At 35.5% G+C, this 23,393-nt stretch overlaps 1 protein-coding gene across 16 annotated transcripts in view; it reads right to left on the bottom strand.

Annotated features, from left to right (window-relative positions):
* Positions 1-23,393, bottom strand: part of SENP6 (SUMO specific peptidase 6) — a 163,456-nt gene that overhangs the window by 8,402 nt on the left and 131,661 nt on the right. For all 16 annotated transcript variants that reach the window (XM_019967043.2, XM_070795473.1, XM_070795474.1 and 13 more), the window contains 7 exons: positions 23,171-23,280; positions 22,940-23,056; positions 15,726-15,848; positions 14,214-14,306; positions 5,957-6,387; positions 1,007-1,110; positions 682-770 (listed from right to left, as the gene is read on the bottom strand). In XM_019967043.2, the coding sequence (XP_019822602.1) occupies positions 682-770; positions 1,007-1,110; positions 5,957-6,387; positions 14,214-14,306; positions 15,726-15,848; positions 22,940-23,056; positions 23,171-23,280 (1,067 nt within the window). The remainder of the gene's footprint in view (positions 1-681; positions 771-1,006; positions 1,111-5,956; positions 6,388-14,213; positions 14,307-15,725; positions 15,849-22,939; positions 23,057-23,170; positions 23,281-23,393) is intronic.

The raw sequence follows: 23,393 nt of genomic DNA, 5'->3' as shown, positions 1-23,393 counted from the left end.
GTCCTGAAATGATTTAAGACCTAGGTTCTTCCTGGCTAACATTTTATGGGATTTGGAGAAAATCTTTTAACTGCTGTAGGTCTCTATGTTTTCCTTTATACTGATGTTTGCTTTTCAAATGCTGTTACTAGAATTTCAGACAAGATTTCCTACAAAAAGTCAAGAAGAGATTAAGTGAAATAGGTACTTCATCCCTGAAGTCTGGAGACCCTGGAGAGATCTCAGAATATGTACTTCTGAGAACCAAAACAGACTCACTCTCAGTGTGAGGTTCCCTGGAATACGCCTCTTAGGATTGCCCTGAGTCACTCTACAGCCTTCACACAGTGGCTATGGAATGTGTAAACTCCAGTCCCCATGCTACCGACGTGAATCTGAATGAAAATTCTTTGCCCTTTCCTGCTTCAAATCACTACATATCCAAAAGGAATAGTGGCTTTCTATGCGCTTGCACAGAGACAGAAAGTGGGCAAATGGAGAACTGAAATGATTTCCATTCTCCCCAACTCAATCCTGACATTAGTAGGCATGACCCAGGTTTTCCTCACTGATTCTGAAAGCCTTTGCGATTTTTGCTTAAGTACTTGTTTCAGTTAAAACAGTATAGTTAATACTTTATTCTAAGAGAGTATGTGAATAAAAGTCACCAGGTGGTTTACAAGATGTACAGTGAGCACTTACTGTTTACAGAGAGTAGGCTTTAAATGCCACTGTCCTATTTCTGAACTGCAGCTGTCATCAGCAAGGAGTCCATCATCACTGCTATCATCCTATAAAAGACAGCCTCTGTTAGTACTGAAACTATAAAATCTAACTACTAACAAAACAGCACTACTGAGGGTAAAAATCCTTGTGGCAAATATGTAAAAAACATATCTCTAATTAGGTGATTAGACTTTAGAAAATGCTGTATGTCACTCAATCCCGAAGGAACTGCATAGGAATCCAAAGAAAAACTTCTAATGATATAAAATATTGGAACTCCTTACTAAGCATTAAGTTTCACCTGGTTATCCTGATCTTCTGAGAAGTCGATGAGTTCATCTTCAAGCATTTTACTACCTTCCGCTGATTCATCACTGTAGTTTAGCCTTATTTTGCTTAAACCATCTGTATCAATAAGAAATATTACATAATTCTTAAAAAGAATATGCACATAACTTAAAAGTATATGATCTTAAAATTAATGCTAGCAATTATATAGTAATTACAAATATAAAATTTGTATTAGCATATAGTATCACAAATACAAAATAAGTTACTTTTTTAAAAACCTGAACTGTCATACTATTTGCAGAGCTGTTTCTACTACTCAGACCCTAAAATTCATTAAATATTAAAAACTAGCTATCATCTTATTATTAAAATTTATGTATATTTAAATACATGTCTGTAAATAAAGGTTTTGTGCCAGATATGCTTGATATCTTTAATAACAGAAACTACAATAGTTTGAAAATAACTGTTCAGTAACAGGAATACCCAGCAAATATAGAACATAAAATGAAATACTGTGTACATGTGAGAAATTAAAATTGTGAACATACAGAAAATTGTACAAATTAAAAAACATGATTAAAACATAGTAAGATGGGCTTGCTTTTGCACAAATAATTTTTAAAAAACACAAAAGTGAAAATAATGATATTAGTAGTTATGGATAAGCTCTTCAACTTGGTACACTTTTCCTTCATGTTTGGTTATATTCATAAGATTTTTCAATAAAATAAAACAACACAAGCCAATGTAGATGCTGGTAGTATGAAAGAAAATGACTCACAGAAATATCTGAAATGAATTATTTTAAAAGTCTCTTTTAAGAATCCAAATTCTTAAAAATCAATGATTAAGCTTAAAAAAAGAGAAGACTTAAAAAAATAATGAAAACTGAGTCAGGAACTTTGATGCCAAATATACAAATATTGTTTACTATAGAGAATACCATTTCCAAGTTTTTTAAAAGCATGACTTCAAGGTATTTTAAACAGGATTTAACTTATTTAGTACAAGTTATTAAAAGAGCATTAAGAATACTAATATTATTAAGCAAGACAAGATGGGAAGATAGCAGGATAAAAGTGCTCCTGAAAAGATATATATTTAACATATATTAAGTTTAAATGTAGTGATCAAAAAAATACTATTTAAAATAATAAAGCCCTATGATTAATCCTTTTATTATGCAAAAAATAACCTTTACAATTTATCTTTTTAAAAATTTGTATTTTAATGTTTTGAAGCTAAAATACCTATATTTAAGTAAAATTTGTCTAAATCCTTAGGTAATTCAGAATTAGTAATTACAATCAAGTTGTTTTAGTAGCAAAATATTCGTAACTATACCCTTTACCCAGAAATTGTATCATATAAACATGAACTTTATACAAAAGAAAACACATGTGCATTGTAAAAAAAGAGAGAAAAGTATATAGTATAGTCAATTTCTTCAGTTATTTCGTTCAGTAAACAAATGCTCTAGTATAAATTGAGTGGCAGTAACTCAATCAGCTATTCTCACAACCAGTCCCAGTTCCTGAGGTTCTCACATAGTGAGATCATCTGAAGATCCCGAACCAAGTGTGATTCTAGAATTTAAACATATTTTTCATGTATTGATACCATACATCGCAAGATAACTATTTCAAATGGTGCCCAACTGAAAAAGCAGCAAATCAAAGTAATAACAACACACATTATTACTTTCCTACAACTGATCTTAAAAACTTAATCCCTGTGTTAATATACAATTCTATTTATTTGCTGTAGCATGTCAACCTACATTGAAGTCACTTGTGACTATATGTGTTCAGTGGTTAAATTATGTTTAAACTACCTAAAATGCTTCATTTAAATCCTGTCAACTATCAGACCAAACAGAAATAGATCAATAAGGTACAAATCATTATCACAAAAAATTTTTACAAGCTCTCCTCTTCTTAAATTTTGATGTCATAATTTTATATAGCATAGACTGCTTAAACCATCCTCTCTGAGGCTATTCAATGTTCTTTTGGGTGAGTGAGGCCTTGAAAACATCTGATGAAAAATGAGACTTCATTCCTTAAAAAAAATACAAACCCATTCTAGAGAACTGTGGGACAGTATCATCACTGGATTAAGAAAACATTAAAAAAGGATAGAAAAACACTAAAAAAAAAAACAACACAACAAAGCACAAACTATAATTTTTCAAAGAAGAATAAACAGATACTGAAAGGGCAAACTAAAGGAATCACTGGGACATATACTCATATTTAACCAGTTACTTCTCAACTAGAACACTAACTTGTAGGAAAGGGCCACTAGGAATTTCTGGGGTTTGTGTACAAGAAGGAAGCCCTAAGGCTTTGTCTCATTGCTCTAAGTCATGCATTTTAATTCATTTTTTAACTTGAATTCATATTAAACTATATGAAATTATTCATCTAAAAGGAACTTTAAAAATGTTCTCTAGAGATATAATTCACATGCCATACAATTCACCCCCTTAAAGTGTACAATTAAGTGGGTTTTGGTATATTTACACATACTGTGTGCAACCATCACCAGAATCAATTTTAAAACATTTTCAAAATGTTTCAAATCTCAAAACAAACAAGCAAAAACAAACCTCTAAACCCTTTAGCTATCACTCCATTTTCCCCATATTCCTCTCCAATCCCCAAGCAGCCTTAAGCAACCATTAATCTACTCTTATAGGCTTTCTGTTTGAGAGATTTAATACAAATAGACTCACATTAATATGTGGTCTTCTGTGACTACTTCAACTTGACATGTTCTCAGTTTCATCCATGTTGTAACATGTATCACTACTTCATTTCTTTTTATGGCCTAATAATATTCCATTAAATAGATATATCATGTTTTCATTATCCATCTATCAGTTGATGAACATCTGGGTTGTTTCTACCTTTTGGCTGTTGTGAATAATGCTGCTGTAATTGTTCATGCCCAAGTCTTTGTGTGGACATATGTTTTTATTTCTCTCGGGTATTTATCTAAGAGTGGAACTGCTGGATCATATTATAACTTTATGTCTAACTTCTTAAGAAACTGTCAAACTGTCTTCCAAAGCAAGCTGTAGCATTTTACCTTCCTACATTAATAATATATGAAGTTTTCAATTTCCCCACATCCTCACCAACACCTATTGGCATCTGACTTTCCAATTCTAGCAACGCTCTATAAAAAGGCTTAAGCAGACATTAATCCACTCTATAGGCTTGTGGTTTTGATTTATTTTTCCCTCATGACTAATGATATCCAGCATCTTCTCATGTACTAATTGGCAGGACTTTGTTCAAAGGCAGTGAAAAACAGTGCACACTGCCTTGAAGGCTTAATCTTCAGAGTGCCCATCCAAGCAATGCTTTCAGTGTAGCAAAATGGTAGTTAATGTAGCTATTCAATGCCTTTTATTACTTTTTTCTTCAAGTATTAAAATACTAAAACTGAAAAAAATTACAGTGACTTGGGGACTACCTATTTTGCCTTTCTTCATTCCATTTCCTCCCTGATGAAATGTATTAGAAAGTCAGCAATAAAAATAAGTACTGTTGACCCTTGAACAGCACAGGTTTGAACTGCACTGTCCACTTACACATGGATTTTTTTTTCGCCCAAGAAAGAGGTTAGTACAGTACTGTACAATCCGAGGCTGGCTGAATCCAGGGATGTGAGTCTGTGGATGTGGAACAGTGGTATGACACAAATGGCTGATGATAAAGTCAGAGGTGGACTGTCAGAGGGTCAGCACCCCTAAATCCCATGCTGTTCAAGGGTCAACTGCATTTATCTGCTTGGTTTGGATGCACTTTTTTGCTTTATCTGCTAAATTCCCCCCTTTTGCCTCTTATCTTATACCCGCTAAAAGGCACAAAGACCAATATCCATAGGCCTAATATCAGCTTTATGCAGCTGAGCATGTCAAACAAAAAATATTTTTGTAAGAACGCAGCAACAGCTTTCTGATTTACTAAAATAACATACACTTGTAGAAGTACCCAAAATATGCTCAGCATTCACAACTTTTGATAGGTTCTTTCTGAGGTCACATAATTTCTTCTATGTCTTATACTGAGTTTTTTCCTCCAAAGGGAATGTATTAAATCTATTCACAGTTTATTAAGTTTGCTATCTTATATATATAGTATACTATAGTTCATGAAATGGACTATTTTACTTTGAGGTTGAAGTGGAAATTCTGCAGTTGACTTGACTTGATAAAAAATTTAAGTATCTGAAGAGAAACCTTAGATTTCTAGAATAAGTGCTAGTAATATGGACCTGATTCAAGGAAAGAAACAATTTATTAGAATTGAAGGCAAATAAAAAAGCAAAGGTTGGACCAGTGCCCTTCTTTCCACTGAAAACCATGAAAGAGAGTGAGGAACAGGAACTAACCTTTAATTTGAATGTCAACAACTATTTGGAGGAAAAAGCTTTAATTTTTTGCCTCTTGATCTCAATTTGCCCATCTGTAAATTGAGAAGATCAAACTAATTTGCCTTTTAGATCTAAGATTGTACAACTACTGTTTATGCTGAATAAGTAAATTTCCTACGAAATAAAAACAAGTCCAAGTTCCTACAAATGAAAAATGCAGACCTTGTACTATAATTTTAAAACTGTACTCTTTGTAAGGATGAGGGGAGGAGACTCACTATAAAGGGGGCACAAGAGAATTGTTTTGAGTAATGGCAAGGTTCTAAATCTCAATTGCTATAATGATTACATGACTATATACATTTATCAAAGGTCACTGAGCTATGTTTATGAGCAACTGTTACTGTAAATAAACATTAAATATATTTATACAATAAACATTAATGTTTATACAATTAATGTTTATACAATAAACCTGACTTTAAGAAAAAGTGCACCCTGAAATTTTAATCCTATTTCTAAAAAATCCAACTTATTCTGAATTCTTTTTTTGAAATATTTAGTAACATACCTGTATGGTGCATAGAATTTAAATATTCATTCTGTAGGCCATTCTCACTTTCAGTCCTATCAACAAATTTCTGGCATGTGGGTTCTCCTTTATTCGATTCTTCATTTTCACTTGCAGTATGATTTATTTTTTTCAGACTACATTTCACACTGCTTATGTTTCTCCGGTAACGAGGGTCACTTTCTTCCTGTTCATTATTTGAATCAATTACAGCTATGCAATGCTTTCTGTTTAGCATCTTCTTAATTACAGGCTTGGCAGCAGAGTTTTGTGAACATCTGTCAATTTCACTGGCTGAAGGAGAAGAAATACAACTGTCCTCTACAGGTGAGCTTTTTTGCGTGACTGTATTTTCATGGTAATGAGGATTAGGTTCATACTTTGGTTTTTCCAAACCAGGGAAACAAACAACGGCCAAAAACCAGTGTGCACTGTAAAAAACAAATGAGACTACTGAATATATTACTAGAAAAGTTTATTATATTTGGCAATAAATATTAAAATATTTTTTCTAAAGCTTCTATAAACAAATTTATTAAGAATGCCCAATTTTTTCAATTCTTTTTTTTTAATGTGAAAATAAAAACATTTTTATTCAAATCACAAATTTACTGTCTAATATAAAATAACATTAACATATGCATTTCTGGAAAATCCCACCCAAAAGTTTCTTTATCTGTTCCTTGTTGTCACTGTCACTAGATCCACAGAGCAGCCACAAGGTTCAGACTCATCCCTGGTGTCAGGATGGCATTTAATGTGCTGAGGGCCTCCCAGTGACTCAGATGGTTAATCTACTTGTTTGAAGACTCACTGATTCATTAACAGAGTATAATGTCTATTTAAAAATAACATAATTTTTGTCAGAATTACCTAGCCTGCATTCACTTCTGCAAACAATCCTTTGAACATTTTCTTGCTTTTGGAATGAAAAATTCGTTTTCCAGGCATTTAACAAAATGTAAATTACATCACTGCAATTCATCATTCCCATTTACCTTTCCTTTGTTTTACTTATGCCAAGGGTAAAAAACCAGCAACATTAAAATATCTTCAGAAGTCTAACTAATTAGACTTTATAAGTTTGAACATTTTCTAAATATTGTACATAATAGTTTTTTAAAGACTTTTCATCTGTGTTTTTCTTATTAATAAGGTGAGTGAGTGAATGAAAGTTGCTCAGTTGTGTCTGATTCTTTGCGACCGCATGGACTATACAGTCCATGGAATTATCCAAGCCAGAATACTGGAGTGGGTAGCCTTTCCCTTCTCCAAGGGATCTTCCCAACCCAGGGATCGAATCTAGGTCTCCTGCATTGCAGGTGGATTCTTTACTAGCTGAGCCACCAGGGAAGCCCAAGAATACTGGAGTGGGTAGCCTATCCCTTCTCCAGGGGATCTTCCTGACCCAGGAATTGAACCGGAGTCACCTGCACTGCAGGCAGATTCTTTGCCAACGAATCTATCAGGGAAGCTTGGTTAATATTAACTAGGTATTATTAAGTATTAATATTAGGTATTAACAGATACTAATAACACTTATTAGGCATTAATAATATAGATTTATTAATACTGAAAATATTCTTGTCTCATACTCTACTGAAATAAAATACACTAAATTGAAATAGTGTATCTAGTCTAATTATCAGTACAGAAGTATCAATAGAATTCCAGCTAGAGCTGAATTCAGGTATCATCATAGTTCCTGACAGTAGGATATAAGCTATGAATAAGAAGCTATACAGCTAAAAGTGGCTAATATTCATTAATCTAACTAATTTTATTAAGGGTATACTATTTGCTAGGCACAGTGTTATGTGAAAGGGTCTTCCCTGGTGGCTTAGACAGTAAACAATCTGCCTATAATGCAGGAGACCCAAGTTTGATCCCTGGGTTGGGAAGATTCCCTGGAGAAGGGAATGGCAACCCACTCCAACGAACAGGCTAAAGATGTCAGATAATTTATTAGCTAAGCACAATATTTGTCATAGAGTATGGAGTTCAGTAGATATCTGCTGTATGAAAAATGAATGTTGACCCAGACAAAAGTTATTGCATATTCTATTTATGCAAAATATTAAATTTCCCCAAGGTAATACTAAGAAGCACTGTATGTCTCTTCATTAGACACAATAAATAGAAAAGTTCACAGAGGCTGCCTTCATCCTCAGTACTGAAAATCCAGATGGAGAAATGCTTCCCTCCTCAACTATTAATCCTCAGGACCCTATGGACTTAGGTCAGGCCAGGCTGGGAGAAGAGTGCACACCATCTTCCTCACTTCCTCAGCCCAAAGACACAGCTGACACTAAGTCACATCTCAACTTCAGAAAGGTTATAAAGTGAAAAAATGTGCTTTAAAAATTGATTAAACATGGTATAACATAGTGATTCTCAACCTACAGCTGAAACCGAAGTCTATCACAGTTATAAACATTTTTCAGCTATGATAATATGGATGAGCCATAGTTTTTCTGTTGTAATAACTTGGGGAAAAAATCTTCCTTCACCTAGCTGTAAAGAGAAAGCTGAATCGGATACATCTCACCTTACTTTCAACCTCTAAGAGCCAGAGTTTTGCTTTTATGATCCCTTTTAATGGCAGATACCTTGACCTTAAGCCATTAGTGGGAGGCATGGCTAAAACAGGCAATTTCACTTAGTTTAATTTGATGTTTGGATTAGGTCCAAACATCAAATTTCTGTTCCTTGTCCATTACTACAACAATTTTTAACAAATAGCTTATCAACTTTTAGCTTAAAGAAATTACCACCACCAGGAAAATTAAAATAGATGACGAATACAGGGCAGCCTATCTAGTTAGTTTTACCTCTCTATAAAAAAGCCCTCATGATCTGGAAGTTATTCTTCCATCTACGAACAGCACAGTTCTGCAGAACACAACTAATTCACTCGCTACCTTTCACCAAGACAACCAAGATGACACGAAGCACTAAACATAGCATCCATCCACATCAGTCACCACGACTAAGGATGTGCCTCTATTACTATATTATATATGCCTCAAATTATATTTTTATTTTAAATTTTTATAATTAATTTCTGACAAATGGCTTCCCATGTATACCCCTCCCTTTTACCAAGTGGGCAGCTCATTTGCTACTTGATATGACAAATTAATGTCAAGAAATCTAATTTTGAGGAAAATGAAATTATAAAGATTAATTTTAAACTTAGTTTTAAATTTTATTGATACTATGATACTATGTTTAACTCAAATCATTTTGAAGAGGCTGGGCTTTACAGTCATAACCAATGTTTTAACCTAGTCTACTATCTTTGGCTGGGCTAATTAGAGATCATAATAGGTGTTATAATTAAAGCATGATTTTATTTATTTTTTAATTTTTTTTCCTAATTTTATTTTATTTTTAAACTTTACATAATTGTATTAGTTTTGCCAAATATCAAAATGAATCCATCACAGGTATACATGTGTTCCCCATCCCGATGATGGGGAAAAGCATGATTTTAAATAAAAAGAATCTGACTATACTACATAGTAAATGTTTTTTATAGTGAGAAAGAGAGCACATTCAGAAGCTAGCTTGGCACAGACAGGCGTATTAGACATTAAAATCTTACAGAACACCAACCTCAAACAAAGTTACTCTGCAACCATGATAAAAATGAGACAAAGCAAGGTCATTTCATAATTTGTCTTAGCAGAGACAAATATAAGGTCACAATGCAACCCTTCAAAATACCAAATATCTTTTTGCTAAATGAGTGAATGCATGCCGCTGGAGCGGTTGTGAGGAGATACCCCATGTCCAAGGGCAAAGGAGAAGGCCCAGCAAGATGGTAGGTGAAATCGCCTTTAGAATCAAACTCCATACCCACCAGAGATGCTCAAAGGGCTCAAATATACCTTGTGTACAACAGGACCCAGAAACCCCACAGAGACTGAGACAGAACTGTGTTTGAGTATCTCCTGCGGAGGTATGGGTAAGCAGTGGCCTGTCACAGGGGCAGGGGGCACTGAGTGTAGCAGTGTGGGCATGGGACCTTTTGAAGGAGGTCGCCATTATCATTGTTACCTCCACCAGAGTTTGGCTCCAGGTAAACAGCAGGGAGGGAACACAGCCCCACCCAGCAACAGAAAACTGGACTACAGATTTATTGAGCATGGCCCTGCCCATCAGAACAAGACCCTGTTTCCCCTTAGTCAGTCTCTCCAATCAGGAAGCTTCTGTAACCTTCTCCAAAAGAGGGAAGACAGACTGAAAACCACAATCACAGAAAACTAACCAATCTAATCACATGGATGCTTTACAGTATGAGCCACCAGGGAAGCCTCACATGGACCACAGCTTTGTCTAACTCAATGAAACTATGAACCATGCCAAGTAGGGCCACCCAGGACAGATGGGTCATGGTGGAGAGTTTTGACAAAACATGGTCCACTGGAGAAGGGAATGGCAAACCACTTCAGTATTCTTGCCTTGAGAACCCCAGGAACAGTATGAAAAGGCAAAAAGATAGGACACTGAAAGATGAACTCCCCAAGTCTGTAGGTGCCCAATATGCTACCGGAGATAAATGGAGAAATAACTCCAGAAAGAATAAAGAGACACAGCCAAAACAAAAACAACATCCAGTAGTGGATGTGATTGGTGATGAAGTAAACACCGAAGCTGTAACGAGTAATACTGCATAAGAACCTGCAATGCTAGGCCCATGAATCAAGGCAAATTGGAAGTCGTCAAATAAGAGATGGCAAGATGAACACTGACACTTTAGGAATCAACAAACAAATCAGATGGACTGGATTGGGTGAATTTAACTCAGATGACCATGATATCCACTACTGTGGGCAAGAATCCTGAGAAGAAATGGAGTAGCCATCATAGTCAACAAAAGAGTCTGAAATGCAGTACTTGGATACAATCTCAAAAACGACAGAATGATCTCTGTTCATTACCAAGGCAAACCATTCAATATCACAGTAATCCAAGTCTATGCCCCGAACAGTAATGCTGAAGAAGTTGAAGTTGAATGGTTCTATGAAGACCTATAAGACCTTATAGAACTAATACCCAAAAAAGATGTCCTTTTCATTATGGGGGACTGGAATGCAAAAGTAAGAAGTCAAGAAATACCTGGAGTAACAGGCAAATTTGGCCTTGGAGTACAGAATGAAGCAGCAAAGTCTAATAAGAGTTTTGCCAAGAGAATGATCTGGTCATAGCAAACACACTCTTCCAACAACACAACAGAAGACTCTACACATGGACATCACCAGATGGTCAATACCGAAATCAGACTGATTATATTCTTTGCAGCCAACGATGGAGAAGCTCTATACAGTTAGCAGAAACAACACCGGGAGCTGACTGTGACTCAGATCATGAACTCCTTACTGCCAAATTCAGACTTAAATTGAAGAAAGTGGGGAAGACCACTAGACCATTCAGGTATGACCTAAATCAAATCTCTTAGAATTATACACTGGAAGAGACAAACAGATTCAAGGGATTAGATCTGATAGGCAGTGTGTGAAGACCTATGGATGGCAGTTCATGACATTGTACAGGTGACAGGGATCAAGACCATCCCCAAGGAAAAATGCAAAAAGGCAAAATGGTTGTCTGAGGAGGCCTTACAGATAGCTGTGAAAAAAAGAGAAGTGAAAGGCAATGGAGAAAAGGAAAGATATACCCATTTGAATGCAGAGTTCCAAAGAATAGCAAGGAGAGATAAGAAAGCCTTCCTCAGTGATCAATGCAAAAAAAAGAGCAAAACAATAGAATGGAAAAGACTAGAGATTTCTTCAAGAAAATCAGAGATACCAAGGCAACATTTTATGGAAAGATGGGCTCAATAAAGGACAGAAATGGTATGGACCTAACAGAAGCAGAAGATATTAAGAAAAGGTGGCAAGAATACACAGAAGAACTGTACAAAAAAGATATTCACAACCCAGATAATCACGATGGTGTGATCACTCACCTAGAGCCAGACATTCTGGAAGGCAAAGTCAAGTGTGCTTTGGGAATCATCATAATGAACAAAGCTAGTGGAGATGATGGAATTCCAGTTGAGCTATTACAAGTCTTAGAAGATGATGCTGTGAAAGTGCTGCACTCAATATGCCAGCACATTTGGAAAACTCAGCAGTGGCCACAGGACTGGAAAAGGTCAGTTTTTATTCCAATCCCAAAGAAAGGCAATGCCAAAGAATGCTCAAACTACAGCACAATTGCACTTATCTCACACGCTAGTAAAGAAATGCTGAAAATTCTCCAAGCTAAGCTTCAATGGTACGTGAACTGTGAACTTCCAGATGTTCAAGCTAGATTTAGAAAAGGCAGAGGAACCAGAGATCAAATTGCCAACATCCGATGGATCATCAAAAAAGCAAGAGAGTTCCAGAAAAACATCTACTTCTGCTTTGTTGACTATACAAAGCCTTTAAATGTGTGGATCACAACAAACTGTGGAAAATTACCAGACCACCTGACCTGCCTCTTGAGAAATCTGTATGCAGATCAGAAAGCAACAGTTAGAACTGGACATAACAGACTGGTTCCAAATAGGGAAATGAGTACGTCAAGACTGTATACTGTCAGCCTGCTTATTTTAACTTATATGCAGAGTACATCATGAGAAACACTGGGCTGGAGGAAGCTCAAGCTGGAATCAAGATTGCCAGGAGAAATATCAATAACCTCAGATATGCAGATGACACATCCCTTATGGCAGAAAGTGAAGAGGAACTAAAAAGCCTCTTGATGAAAGTGAAAGAGGAGAGTGAAAAAGTTGGCTTAAAACTCAACACTCAGAAAACTAAGATCATGGCATCTGGTCCCATCACTTCATGGCAAATAGATGGGAAAACAATTAAAACAGTGTCAGACTTTATTTCTGGGGGCTCCAAAATCACTGCAGATGGTGACTGCAGCCATGAAATAAAAAGACGCTTGTTCTTTGGAAGAAAAGTTATGACCAACCTAGACAGCATATTCAAAAGCAGAGACATTACTTTGCCAACAAAGGTCCGTCTAGTCAAGGCTATGGTTTTTCCAGTAGTCATGTAAGGATGTGAGAGTTGGACTACAAAGAAGGCTGAGCACCAAAGAATTGATGCTTTTGAACTGTGGTGTTGGAGAAGACTCTTGAGAGTCCCTTGGCCTGCAAGGAGATCCAACCAGTCCATCCTAAAAGAGATCAGTCCTGAATATTCATTGGAAGGACTGATGCTCAATCTGAAACTCCAATACTTTGGCTACCTGATGCAAAGAGCTGACTCACTGCAAAAGACCTGATGTTGGGAAGACTGAAGGTGGGAGGAGAATGGGACGAAAGAGGATGAGACGGTTGGTTGGCATCACTGACTCAATGGACATGAGATTGAGTAAACTCGGGGAGTTGGTGATCGACAGGAGGCCTGGTGTGCTTCAGTGCATGGGGTCGCAAAGAGTTGGACATGACTGGGCGACTGAACTGATCGACTGACTGAGTTCTTTATCCAAACAAACCACTGCTTCCTTAGACCTTCCCTCAAACCACCAAAACAAAGACCAAATCCTGCTACTGCCTCTTTCAAACACATTTTTATTTAGAGCAGTTATGGTCGGCCATGGTATATGTTCTCCCTGAATGCAAGTACTAAACCCATGCTGCCCAATTACAAGAGTATTCCTGGAGGTCTTTGGCTGGAGGGCAGGACAGTTAGAAAATGAAATACAGAAACTCTCAAGTGCAAATTGTATAATAATACTAAGGTATACATCTATGCCTCTCTAGTCACTGGGTGAGAATAACATGAAATGTTTACCACCTCTATTTACTTAGGAAATAGCTTCAGGTAGTAAACATGGTTTTCAGTGAGCAAATGACATAAATCCAGCCACCTTCTCTTCATTTTGGTTGAGTCGAAGTGTGTTTTATAAACTAAAAATCCAAATTCTTCTGTGTGACCTAATCACCATTCTGTACAAGGTAGTGTTTTCTATAGGATGTCTCCTAGACCACAAGTACCATTTTTAAAAGATGACATTATTCTACACTGATGAATCAAATGAAATTAGGAAGATTTCTTATTACTTGTAAAATTCCATATCTTACATGATTCACTGAAAAAGTATATTAATATCCATAAAATAAGAAGTATAAGTATCAACATATACAAAAAATTTCAGAAAGAAGTTTAAAACTGGATGAATTATTCACCTCATAAACGTATTTTCTAAAAATTGCCATCACATTTACATAAAGAAAACTGTTACTCACGCTTCATTAAGGGGTACAAAAATAAAATCCTTCTCAAAAATATCTACATGCCGGGTCCATGTTTTTACTCTTCCATGTCGCTTCTGCTGTATTCTGTAAGACAAGAGGAGAACTATCAAGCTTCTGAAATGTTTCCAGTGTTGTCAGCCTATATGCAGCAATTTATACATTACAGTGATTAAGATGTCAACAGATCAAACAGCTGTATAAGAGGATTTAACAAGATGTGAAAAGAAAGCAAAATATCTGAGATGGAGCTGGGAAGATGTGAAACTGACCATCACTGAATCTGGAAGAAAGAGATTCTTTAATTCCTACTATTTCTTACTAGGGTGCTTATTGTTGCAGAACTGGTTTTAGCAAAAATATTGAGTGTGTATCAGACTGTGACCTATAAGAACTAAGGTGAAGAGAGCAGGGAAAGTGAGCACTGTTTTACAGTAGGTAAAACAGGACAAATTATCAGGACTGGTCAAAACCAACCACTACCATCAACTCTGGGCTTCCGATAGCTCCGCTGGTAAAGCATTCACCTGCAATGCAGGAGACCTGGGTTTGATCCCTGGATTGGGAAGATCCCCTGGACAAGGGAAAGACTACCCACTCCAGTATTCTGGCCTGGAGAATTCCATGGAGTGTATAGTCCATGGGGTTGCAAAGAGTAGGACACTACTGAGTGACTTTCACTTTCTTTCTTTCACCATAAACTCTAAGATACAAAATTAGATATCACTGAAACAGTGGAAAATTTATTTATATTGTACACAACAGCCATTGATTCAAGACATTTAATAGCACTGATAACAACAACGGACTCTCGTGTGTATCTTGTAACCAATTACCAGCAAGTATTAGAGCTGGATGCACTCGCTATATGGAAAGGCATTATAAATAACTCAGGGCTCATATGTAGAATACTGTTTCCTTGTCTGAGAATTATTATCCAAAGAACTTATTAATATTACAGATTCACAGATTCCACTGTTAAAGATCCTACAGATGGAACATGTAGGGTAAAACAGAGCAATTGGTATTTAATAACTTTCAAGATTTAATAAGATTCAAGTAATTTTCCTTTTTTAAACTTTCAGATATATTTGGAAAATATTGATCGACATATTAGACCTAAAACCTTTACGAATCCCAGGTATTCTTTGGGTTTTAAATATTATAAGCTATATAAATTTTGCTAATTGAGACTAGAAGGAAAAAAAGTTGCTTTAATATAAATAAGTGATGTTTTTCCTAAGTTAAACTTAAGTGACTTACTGTGCTATGCTAAGTCACTTCAGTCATGTACGACTCTGTGCGACCCCACAGACGGCAGCCCACCAGGCTCCCCCGTCCCTGGGATTCTCCAGGCAAGAACACTGGAGTGGGTTGCCATTTTCTTCTCCAATGCATGAAAGTGAAAAGTGAAAGTGAAGTCGCTCAGTCGTGTCCGACTCTTAGCGACCCCGTGGACTGCAGCTTACCAATATCTATTAAATATTTTCAAAAAGCTTGACTTACGATAGATTAGTTGTTTCATGAAGATTTCTCCTCTCCCTTTGATTAAGGCGTTTATAGAAAAAAGAACTGAATATATGAATTCGGTCAGCTTCTTCTTTCTTCAATTTTTCAAGCACCAAATACCTGTTTTATACGAAGCAATTCCAAACAGAATGAATTTAAGTTTGTGTACTAAAAACAGAGTGATCAAATACCTATTCACCACCAATCTCCATTCCTTTAAACTGAAAGACTTTATAAACAAAATTTCACATTCTAGACAATGATTACTATCAGATTATTTCTAAGTAATAAAACATGATATTTAAGAGTAAAACTAGAACTTGAAAGATCTAATCTTTTTAAACAAGGGCACATTTATGAACATTCACATAAACTTTATCAAAGCCAACAGAAATGCTAGAAATGCTCATCAATCAATGAATGGAAAATGTGGTATACCCATACAATGGAAAATTACACAGCAATAAAAAGAAATGAAGTTGATGCATGTAGTTTGATAAAAAGAACCTTGAAAATGATATGCTAAGTGAAAGAAGCCAGCCACAGAAAAGCACATATTGTATGATTCCATGTATATGAAATGTTCAGAATATGCAAATCCATAGACATAGTGAGGAGACTGGTGGTTGCCAGAGCTGCGAGTAAGGTTCGAGGGAAATGGGGAGTCACTCCTAATGGGTACTGAATTCTGTGAGGGATGAAAATGTTCTAGTATTAATTATGGTGGTGGCTTCAAAATTGAACACACTAAAAACCACTGGAATTATACAGTTGAAATGTGTGATCTGTATGGTATATGCACTATATCTTAATAAAGCTATCTTTATGTATTATTTTGTTTTAAACACTTTAAATAAACCATGGATGACCTAGCCATAGACTACTTTTTATAAAAACAGAAATGAAACAGAAAGAACCTGTACAGTGGTGAGGTTGTAACAATGACTAGTCTTTAAAGTGATCTTGTATCAGTTCTAATTTTTCCTTGCTTTAGTTGTTTTTTTCCTGAAGGTAGGTCTATATTAAAACAAATAGATATGGTCCTTTAAATTACAAAGATAAATTATGATACATTAAATTTAATTGTTTACGTCTTAAACTCCCTCAAAGGAGCTATGCAAAGTCAAGCTTAAGGCCACATTCATCTTATTAAAATGAGGCTCATATGAAAACCTTGTGAAATCTTGCACAGAAACAGGAAGTACCCACAGGGCACACCTTTGAGGCCTGTCACTTTAATCATAATATTCAATAATTCTAAAGCTCAAAAAGGACATAACTTACAGATTTCTTGCTTTAGGGCAACTCAGTGTGCCCCCACAAAGGATATAAGACAGTGAATCAGCTCATGACACAGTTTAAATCAACTGCTGAATTCTACATCTTATATTCAAAACAGAGCATGTAGTGAATTAGACTTGAACTTACAGACTGTAACCATAATGGGTGAACCATGCTGCTTTACCAAAAAAAATGACAATGGCTCTTTTGTAAACTGAACTGAATGAACAATGGGATTTGCTGACTTAAGAAAACAGACTATACTTCATATATAAACAGACCCATGCTTTATTTTTGTAAATGTACGAAATTAATTTAAAGATGAAAGGATTTTCATACAGAAAACTTAAGAAAGATCTACAGACGTATTAGAAATAAGTTTTATCAAGATGGCTGGCTATAAGATCAGAAAATATTTTTACTGAAATACTCAAAAATATGAGTATCAGTCATGTCCAAATTGCATAAATTTAGTGGCGGGCTCCTCAAGCTTGGCACCACTGACATTTTAAGCCAGATAATTCTTTGTTGCTGGGATTGTCCTGTGCAGTGTAGTGTGTTTAGCGTTATCTCTGGCCTCTACCCACTAGATGCTATTAGATTGTATCCTTTCCTTTTGTGAGAACCAAAAATGTCCACAGACATTGTCAAACAACCCCTGGGGCCAAAGCTGCCTCCAGTTGAGATTAACTGATTCAGTGCAATCACAATCAAAATCTCAAAAGAATTTTAAAAACTGTATTTGATAGGCTGATACTAAAATTTATCTGAAAGAATTAAAAAGGTCAAGCATATGCAAAACAGTTGTGAAGAATATTGCCTTTTTAGATAACAAGAATAAAGAAATAGTAATCATGGCAGTGTGGTACTGATGCAGGGATAGGTACACGGCCGATGGAGCAGACTACAGAGTCCTGAAAACAAATCTGTGCCACTGTTATCTTAGTATATGACAGAGGCAGGATTTCACATTGGTAGGGAGAGAATGAACTGTTTCACAAATAATACCAGGGCAATTATTTGTCCACACTGAAAAACATGAAATTAAGTCTCTATCTGATACCATGCATAAAAACAAATCCTATAGGAATTAAGGACATAAAAGTGAAAAAACAAAACTTCAAAGCCTTTTAAAGTAACTAGTTCTGTCTCTCTAATCTGATATACATCCTTAAGTATTAACATTTCTGTGACTATATATAGTTCTGGGTTTTTCATGTACATGTATGAGAATTATTAATTTTAACTTGAATAGCTGTTTCTTATTCTGGAATTAAAGGGAAATCCAAGTTTATCACACACACACACAAAAAAACAGGAATTTCTTTCACTTTGAAATTTTTCTTTCCATGTGTAAATCATTTAAATATTGAAAGTCATGCACCTGTTATAAGGTGGACAATCTAATAATTATGAAATTTATATTACAGGATGAAGTTAAAATATCTTTCCCTCTGTATTTTATTAACATTCTCTAGATACACTGCCCTTCTACCTCTTATAAGTATGGAAAACTGTTTAAAGGTTTGCTTCTAACTTGTAGAGTTAGAAATGGAAAAGAATGAGCAGCTCTGGTGGCAACTGAATTACTTATTTCAATAGTGAAATTTGAAAAAGTTTCCTCTTTGTAACTCACTTCTAAAAATCATGAGACAAATATAAACGCAGATTTTTTAAAAATCATGCATTTTGTTAGATTATTTGGAATAGTAATTTGCATGAGAAAAGGCAGAACTTGTAGATAATGTAAGTTCATTGTAAAAAATTTGCTTTCAAGTTTAACTATATGCTGTCAAGAGGCCTACTGAAAATAATTTCAAAAAAATAACTATAAAATCTCTACTCTAAAAAGTATAGATTAGTATGAAATACAATAAACTAAAATGTAAACAAAATATAGGAACTTATTTTGTAGATACATCTATATGCTTTCAGAAAGAATTTTTTTAAACATAAAGACTTAAATAGGTTAAAAGTAAAAGGATGAAGAAACATACATCATGCAAACATGAACCAAAAAAAAGCTGGAGTTGCTATATTAATTTTGAACAAAGTAGGATTAAAAACAAGGAGATTATCAAGAATAAAAAGGAATATTATATAATGACAAGGGGCTTGATTCTCCAAGAAGACATTAACATGCATGTACCTAACAGAAGAGCTTCGCAATACATTAAGGAGAAAGAGACAAGTCAGTAATTATGGCTGGAGATCAATGACTTTCTCAGGAGCTGAGAGAACAAGCAGGTATAAAATCACTAAGGACAAAGATGACATGAATGGTGCTGTCAAACTTGACCTAGCTGACATTCATACAACACTTTATCCAATAATGGCAGCACTGTCCTACACAATTGCTTAAGATTTTGCAGCCGCTTGGTTTCTTAAGGTAGTATAAAGACATAACGTCTCTTGAAAAATTATGGAAAAAATGCACAACAGTTTACAATCTTAACCATTTTTAAGTGTACAATTCAATAATGTTAAGTATATTCATACTGTGTGAAACAGATCTCCAAAACTTTATTTTGCAAAACGAAAACTCTATATCCATTAAACAGTAACTCCCTTTTCCCTTGCTCTGCAGCCCTGGGTCATCAGTTCTTTGCTTTTCTATGAATTTGACTACTTCAGTTCCTCATGTAAGTGGATTCATACAGTGTTTGTCTTTATGTGACGGTCTCATTTCACACTGTATAATGCGTTCAGGTTCATCCATGCTGAAGCATGCGAAGGGTTTCCTTCCTTTTAAGGGTGAATAATACTCCATTATATATATCACATTTTGTTTATAACCTCATCCATCAATGAACATATGTGTTACTTCCACATTTTAGCTATTATGAATAGTGCTACTATGAACATGGGTATGCAAACATCTCTAAAATAGCTCTACCTTCAATTCTTTTGTATATCCAGAAGTAGGGCTGCTGGATCAAATGACAGTTCTATTTTTAATTTCTTGAGGAACCACAACACTGTCTTCTGCAGAGGCTGTTCCATCTTATACTCCAACCAGCTGTGTACCAGGGCTAGAACTTGTTCACATTCTCTTGTATACTTGTTATTTTGGGGGATTTTTTTTTTTTTTTTTTTTTAAATAAAGCAGCCATCCTACTTAATGGGTGTGAGGTGAGATCTCACTGTGGTTTTGACGTTCATTTCTCTGATGATTAATAACACTGAAGATCTTTCCATATGATTTGTTGGGTATTTTTATGAAATAATATCCTTTAATTTAGTTATCAAGAACTTTGAACTTGTCCTTGAATATGTGTGAGGTTTCAAAAGAATCTACATATGCAAAGTTAGGCCTTTAAAATCTAGGACAGTTTCTCTTGCCAGCAAATCTTTATTTTAAAATTCTTACCTCTCAAATACCTTCAGAATCTATTGTCTCCTTACTCGCTCTCTCTTAAAATCTACTCTGCAGGGTTTGTCCTTATAGCCCTTTTTCTCATTCTGTATCCCTCACTGTGCAATTTCATCCATTCTCCCAATTAAACTACTATCTGTAAAGCCTTCTATCTCTATGTGTCTCTAGGTCAGAACTCAACTGACCTCTATAATCATACATACAATTGTTTACTGACACGGTCCCTTTTGTCATATCACAGTTCGGTGAGTGGCAACATCATTTGGACATCTTACTAGTAAGAAAACTAGGAGTTATTTGACACCTATTTATTTATCTTCTTAATATGCAGTTGATCAGTCCAGGACTTCTGCTAAACAACTCTACCTCTTAAAACATTTCATTATTTCTTCTTCACTGCAACTGAAATGCCTTAACTAGGCTTCTTATATCACCTTAATTGAATTTGCTTAAATCATCTCTCATCTAGACATTCACAATAAACCTGCTTGTCAAAATGACCTTAAGGAAACAATTACACGTCACTTTTCTGATCAAAATCTTTCATTGTGAATAATAATGCTGTCTTTTCCCCAAGTGTGGGCTGCAATCATAGGCTATAAAAATCAATCCAGGGGCTTTTAACAACCAGTTTAAAAATATATATATTATACATTTGAATAAACAAAATACATTGGAGAGCACTAGACACACCGATGGTTTTGTTTCATACCCACATTCATCTTACACCACAAAGCAGTAAACACACACAGTTTATACATACATAAACACACTACACATACATGTTATGTATGTGTATTCCAGATCATGATGTAGGCCCTTCAAGGAAAGCTTCTTGATTCTTCATTTCTCAACCCCCAAAGAGAGTGATGCTTTCTTTTTCTGCTATATTTGTACCACGTTAATGCTTCTGTCAATGCTTTAATCCCATATTGTATTCCCTATAAAATCATAAACTTCTAACACAGTGTGTATGTGTGCTCAATCATTCAGTCATCTCTGACTCTTTGAGACTACAGCCCACCAGGCTCCTTGGTCCATGGACTCTTCCAGGCAAGAATACTGGAGTGGGTTGCCACTTCCTTCTTCAGGGGATCTTGCTGACTCAGGGATAGTACCCGGGTCTCCCACACTCAGGCAGATTCTTTACCATCTGAGCCATCAAGGAAGCCCCAAACACTCTAACAGTAACAATGTAATAAGCTACTATCTATGATCACTTTGCACGTGCTATTTTTTATAGCACCTGAAATGTGCATCTCAAGTACATTCTCATGATTCTTTTAGATATTATTCCCATTTAAAAAATTCATTTATTTTGAGGATAATTACAATATTGTGATGGTTTTTGCCACACATCAACATGAATTTGCCATAGGTATACATGTTTCCCCCACATCCTGAACCTCCCTCGCACAGTCCTCCCCACCCTATCCCTCTAGGTTGTCACAGAGCACCAGCTTTGGGTGCCCTGCTTCATGCATGGACATCAAACATGCTGGACATTTTTACACAGGGTAATGTATATATTTTAATGCTATTCTCTCAAATCATCCCACCCTCTCCTTTTTCCACTGAGTCCAAACGTCTGTTCTTTACATCTGTGTCTCCTTTGCCGCCCTGCGTGTAGAATCATCCATTGGTACCATCTTTCTAAGTTCCATATATATGCATTAATATACAATATTCATCTTTCTGCCCTGCAGATAGATTCATCAGACTGCATATATATGCATTAAATATACAGTATTTGTTTTCCTCCTTCTGACTTACTTAACTCTGTATAATAGGCTCTAGGTTCATCCACTTCTTTAGAACTGACTCAAATGCATTCGTTCTTATAGCTGAGTAATATTCCATGGTGTATATGTACAACTTCTTTATCCATTCATCTGCTGATGGACATCTAGGTTGCTTCTGTGTTCTAGCTAATGTAAATAGTGCTGCAATGAACACTGGGTCTGACAATGAAAGCACAGTGTCTCTTTCAATTCAGGTTTCTTCAGGGTATATGCCCAGCACTGGGACCACTGGGCCATATGGCGGTTCTATACCCAGTTTTTTAAGGAATCTCCACCTTCTTCTCTATAGTGGCTGTTCCAGTTTGCAATCCCACAAACAGTGTAAGAGGGTTCCCTTTCTCCATACCATCTCCAGCACTACCATTCAACATAGTTTTGGAAGTCCTAGCCACAGCAATTAGGTAAGAAATAGAAATAAAAGGAATCCAGATTGGAAAAGGAGAAGTAACACCCTCACTGCAGATGACATGATCCTTTACATAGAAAAGCCTAAAGATGCCATCAGAAATTACTAAAGCTAATCAATGAATACAGTAAAGTCACAGGATATAAAATTAATACACAGAAATCCCTTGCATTCCCATTATTCTCATTTTTAAAATGAAGAAATACATACAGAGACATTACTTTCGAAATGTCACACAGTAAGTGGCATTGATGGAATTCAAAATACAACTCTGACTCTAGAAAACAAACATATACATTATGATGTGTTAAAAATTTGCTGAAAGGCTAGGAGAAAATTAACTTACTTCAAATAAAAGTCTATAATAACATCATTTAAAAATTCTCCTTCACTTAGACAATGCAGGTCCTCATTAGTAACGGAGATGCCTCCCTTAGCTGGAGGTGGTGGATATACTATCAATCTGTAACAAAATTTTAAAATATAAGCAAACAAAACAAAAATAGGTCTGTATAACACTGAAATGTAATAAAACAGAAGAAATTTAAGTGTTGCAAATGTAAAGGAATTCTCTCACTTTTCTACAGGACCCATGAAGATGGTATGGCTCTCTCCAGTTTCTTCCTCATCATCAAAAAACTGGAATTCTTGTTTGTTTTTAAGTTGTATTTTAGATTCAAGGGCCACCTGGTAAGGAAAATTAAATTACCAGTTCACAAAATCAATTTGAAAAAATTTCAACAGAAAGATAAAGGCAAGAATGCTTTTCAATTAAAAAGGATTAAAAATAAGAAACAGGC

The sequence above is a fragment of the Bos indicus genome, chromosome 9, assembly GCF_029378745.1.
Source record: "Bos indicus isolate NIAB-ARS_2022 breed Sahiwal x Tharparkar chromosome 9, NIAB-ARS_B.indTharparkar_mat_pri_1.0, whole genome shotgun sequence".
NCBI lineage: Eukaryota > Metazoa > Chordata > Mammalia > Artiodactyla > Bovidae > Bos > Bos indicus.
This window is presented reverse-complemented; position numbering and strand designations above follow the sequence as displayed.